At 66.1% G+C, this 4,687-nt stretch overlaps 2 protein-coding genes across 2 annotated transcripts in view; one reads left to right on the top strand and one right to left on the bottom strand.

The window, feature by feature from the left end:
- The first annotated feature begins 670 nt into the window (after positions 1-670).
- Positions 671-2,791, top strand: CUNH6orf136 (chromosome unknown C6orf136 homolog). The gene is made up of 5 exons (XM_041417949.1): positions 671-695; positions 916-1,004; positions 1,816-2,016; positions 2,409-2,478; positions 2,550-2,791. Exons 1-5 carry the CDS (start codon positions 687-689, stop codon positions 2,631-2,633), a joined length of 453 nt encoding a protein of 150 aa, XP_041273883.1. The 5' UTR covers positions 671-686; the 3' UTR covers positions 2,634-2,791.
- The window catches only part of LOC121343098 (pre-mRNA-splicing factor ATP-dependent RNA helicase DHX16-like), a gene marked incomplete at its 5' end in the record, with an annotated part of 15,625 nt that continues 13,678 nt past the window's right edge, over positions 2,741-4,687 (bottom strand). Inside the window, one exon of the mRNA XM_041417950.1 lies at positions 2,741-2,988. Within this exon, the coding sequence (XP_041273884.1) occupies positions 2,860-2,988 (129 nt within the window). The remainder of the gene's footprint in view (positions 2,989-4,687) is intronic.

Genomic DNA, 4,687 nt, shown 5'->3' with positions numbered 1-4,687 from the left:
CCCCACCACTGAGCCCCCCGGCCGGGCCACCCGGACTTTGGGGGTACTGGGGGCCCCATGGACTCAACTGGGACCAGTTCCCTCCCCGTAACCCCACTGGGACCGGTTCCCGCCCCACCGGGAGCCTCCTCCCTGTCCCGTCGGTGCCCCTCCCCCCGCCCGGCCCCGGGGGGTGCCTTTCCCTCCCCTCCCCCGCTCGTTTTTGGGGACGTTTCAATAAAATCGGCGACTTTGGCTCCTTCCTGGCGTCTCTTCCGGGTGTCGGCGTGGTTTATCTGCAACTTTACCCATATATGGTCATAGCTCCGCCTCCGAGCGTGGGAGCGGCGCTTCCCATTGGTTCCCGCCGTTTGGCCCCGCCCCTCTTCCATTTATGAATGAATTGCGGGTGGGCGGGAACGCCGCTGCGCCACCGCGCATGCGCAGCCGGCTCCGGGTCACCTTCCCGCTCTGGGCGCAGGCGCGTTGCGCTGAGGGGGGGGAAGCGCGCGCGCGGGCCGCGCATGCGCAGAGCTAGCGGCCGGCGTGAGGGGAGAAACGAGGCGGCGGCGGCAGCGCCGAGCGGGGACAGCGAGCAGCGAGGGGACAGCGCGGCCGCCATGTACCGGCACGTCACCGCCACCGTCACCGCCGCCGTCCGCCTCCGGCCCGGCCGCGCCTGACAACACCAGGGGAGGTGACAGCACATGGGGGAGGTGACAGCACCAAGGGGAGGTGACAGCAGCCGGGGGAGGTGACAGCAGCCTGGGGAGGTGACAGCACCGGTGGAGGTGATAGCAGCCAGGGGAGGTGACAGCACCAAGGGGAGGTGACAGCACCAAGGGGAGGTGACAGCAGCTGGGGGAGGTGACACCAGCCTGGGGAGGTGTCACTGTCACCCATTGTCAGCAGCCCGGTGTCCCTTGTCCCCCCCAGCTCCCCAATTTCTTCCTGAAGATCCCGGACTACGCCCTGTACGCCCCCGACGTGGAGTTCCAGTGCCAGCACCTGCACCTGCACACGCGGTGGGTGACACTGGGGACAGCCCTGGGGACACTGGGGACAGCCCTGTTCCCCACAGGGTGGCCCTGGGGAGGTGACAGTGCTGGGGCATGTCAGGGTGACACAGGGAGGTGACAGCGGGTGACAGTGGCAGTGTCAGGGTGTCACAGGGAGGTGACTACAGGTGACACTGGCAGTGCCAGGGTGTCACAGGGAGGTGACAGCGGGTGACAATGGGTGACAGTGGGGGACAGTGGGTGACAGTGGCAGTGTCAGGGGGTCACAGGGAGGTGACTACAGGTGACACTGGCAGTGCCAGGGTGTCACAGGGAGGTGACAGCGGGTGACAATGGGTGACAGTGGGGGACAGTGGGTGACAGTGGCAGTGTCAGGGGGTCACAGGGAGGTGACTACAGGTGACACTGGCAGTGCCAGGGTGTCACAGGGAGGTGACAGCGGGTGACAATGGGTGACAGTGGGGGACAGTGGGTGACAGTGGCAGTGTCAGGGGGTCACAGGGAGGTGACTACAGGTGACACTGGCAGTGCCAGGGTGTCACAGGGAGGTGACAGCGGGTGACAATGGGTGACAGTGGGGGACAGTGGGTGACAGTGGCAGTGTCAGGGGGTCACAGGGAGGTGACTACAGGTGACACTGGCAGTGCCAGGGTGTCACAGGGAGGTGACAGCGGGTGACAATGGGTGACAGTGGGGGACAGTGGGTGACAGTGGCAGTGTCAGGGGGTCACAGGGAGGTGACTACAGGTGACACTGGCAGTGCCAGGGTGTCACAGGGAGGTGACAGCGGGTGACAATGACACTCCCGTGTCCCCAGGGGCCGTGCCATGTACGCCGTGGCCGTGGCGCTGTGCCGGGCCCTGGCCTGGGGTTACTTTGCCAGCCTGAGGCTGGAGGTGCTGGCGCTGACGCGGCACCCCGAGGACTGGAGCGTGCGGGCGCGGTGGCGCCTGACGGGGCTGCCCCTGCACCTGCTGCTGCTGCGCTGGTACCGGCGGGACAAACGCACCCTGCTCAGGTGAGGGACACGCCTGTGTGTCACCTGTGTGTCACCTGTGTCACCTGTGTGTCACCTGTGTGTCACCTGTGCCACCCCCTGTGTCACTATGTGCCACCCCCGTGTCACTGCCCCTGCACCTGCTGCTGCTGCGCTGGTACCGGCGGGACAAACGCACCCTGCTCAGGTGAGGGACACACCTGTGTGTCACCTGTGTCACCTGTGCCACCCCTTTCTACCAGCAGGACAAGTGGCACCTGCTGTGCTCAGTGACACACCTGTGTGACCTCTGTGTCACCCCTGACACACCTGTGTCACACCTGTGTGACCCCTGTGTCACCCCCATGCCACCCCCGTCCCCCGGGGGGGTCGGTGCCACCCCGATGTCCCCAAGTCCCCCCGTGTCCCCCCAGGTCCTACGACGCCCTCTCCACCTTCTTCCTCAACTCGCAGGGGCTCATCCGCTGCCACCGCGTGGACAAGGTGAGTCTGGGGACCCTGGGGACACCCTGGGGACACCCCCGGTGTCCCCTGACCCCGTGTCCCCTCCCCAGCTGATGCCAGCCCCCACGGCGGTCCCCGAGCCCAAGAAGCTGCTGGTGGCCGCGGCGCTGGCGGTGGCGCTGGCCCGGCCCTGAAGCCACCGAGGAGGGGACACCTGAGCGCCCCTCCCCCCTCGGGCTGTCCCCTTTGTCACCTGTCCCCTCCCCCCTTAAATTAATGTACAGAATAAAGGAGCCGGCGGTGACACGGGGACAGCGGCGTCCCCCGCGCGGGGCTCTGCCCCGGGGCTGTATTGGGGTGTGCCAAGTGTCCCCTGATGTCCCCCCACGTGTCCCCAAGTGTCCCCAGGTGTCCCCGGGCTCAGCCCAGCTCCTCCCGCGATTTTCCGGCTTTTTTGGGCATTTTGCGGCCGCTGCCGTCCTCGAGCTCCTTGGCCTGGTAATAGTGAGGGGCCACCTCCAGCAGCCAGGCGCTGTCGATCTCGATCACCTGGGGACAAGGACACGCTGTCACACGCCTGGCACACGCCTAGCACACGCCTGTCACACCTGGGGACACCCCTAGGGACAGCTAGGGACACCCGGGGACACCCCTAGGGACAGCCAGGGCCACCTCCAGCAGCCAGGCGCTGTCGATCTCGATCACCTGGGGACAAGGACACGCTGTCACACGCCTGGCACACGCCTGGCACACCTGCGGACACCCCTAGGGACAGCTGTGACACCTGGGGACATCCCTAAGGACAGCTAGGGACAGCTGGGGACACCCCTAGGGACAGCCAGGGCCACCTCCAGCAGCCAGGCGCTGTCGATCTCGATCACCTGGGGACAAGGACACGCTGTCACACGCCTGGCACATGCCTGGCACACACCTGGCACACCTGGGGACACCCCTAGGGACACCCGGGGACACCCCTAGGGACAGCTGGGGACACCCCTAGGGACAGCCAGGGCCACCTCCAGCAGCCAGGTGCTGTCAATCTCGATCACCTGGGGACAAGGACACGCTGTCACACGCCTGGCACACACCTGGGGACATCCCTAGGGACAGCTGTGACACCCGGGGACACCCCTAGGGACAGCCAGGTGCTGTCAATCTCGATCACATGGGGACAATGACACACACAATGACACACCTGGCACACACCTGTCACACCTGGGGACATCCCTAGGGACAGCCAAGGACACGTGGGGATAGGGACGATGGCTTGGGGTCACTGCTTTGTCACTGAGGTGCAGCACCCAGCGTGTCCCTTGTGTCCCCATACCCACACCGTACCCCTGCCCTCTGTCCCCTTGTCCCTGCCATGCCCCCACAGTGTCCCCAGGTGTCCCCATGTCCCCACCTGTCTCATGAACTCCTTGGATGTGCACACCAGCTCGTGGTAGCGCACCCAGCGTGTCCCTCGTGTGTCACTCGTGTCCCCATACCCACACTGCCCTGTGTCCCCCTGTCCCTGCTGTGTCCCCACGGTGTCCCCAGGTGTCCCCAGGTGTCCCCAGTGTGTCCCCAGGGTGTCCCCAGGGTGTCCCCATGCCCCCAGTGTGTCCCCAAGGTGTCCCCAGGGTGTCCCCGTGGTGTCCCCACCTGTCTCATGAACTCCTTGGAGGTGCACACCAGCTCGTGGCAGACCACCCAGCGTGTCCCTCGTGTGTCACTCGTGTCCCCATACCCGCACTGCCCTGTGTCCCCATGCCCCCAGTGTGTCCCCACAGTGTCCCCAGGTGTCCCCACAGTGTCCCCAGGTGTCCCCAGGTGTCCCCGTGTCCCCACCTGTCTCATGAACTCCTTGGAGGTGCACACCAGCTCGTGGCAGAGCACCCAGCGTGTCCCTCGTGTGTCACTCGTGTCCCCATACCCGCACTGCCCTGTGTCCCCATGCCCCCAGTGTGTCCCCACAGTGTCCCCAGGTGTCCCCACAGTGTCCCCAGGTGTCCCCAGGTGTCCCCGTGTCCCCACCTGTCTCATGAACTCCTTGGAGGTGCACACCAGCTCGTGGTAGAGCACCCAGCGGGGCTGCAGGGCGAACAGGGCGCTGTTGGGGTGGATGAACACGGGCTGCTGGTGCTTCACCGTGCGGTACCCGCCCCGCGCCAGGCGCGCCGTGTGGTAAAAGAACCCGGCCGTGATGGCCTGGGGACACAGAGGGGACACTGTCACTGGGGGGGACTGGGATGGACTGGGAGGG

Source organism: Onychostruthus taczanowskii, unplaced genomic scaffold (assembly GCF_017590055.1).
Source record: "Onychostruthus taczanowskii isolate IOZ18803 unplaced genomic scaffold, ASM1759005v1 scaffold579, whole genome shotgun sequence".
Taxonomy (NCBI): domain Eukaryota; kingdom Metazoa; phylum Chordata; class Aves; order Passeriformes; family Passeridae; genus Onychostruthus; species Onychostruthus taczanowskii.
This window is presented reverse-complemented; position numbering and strand designations above follow the sequence as displayed.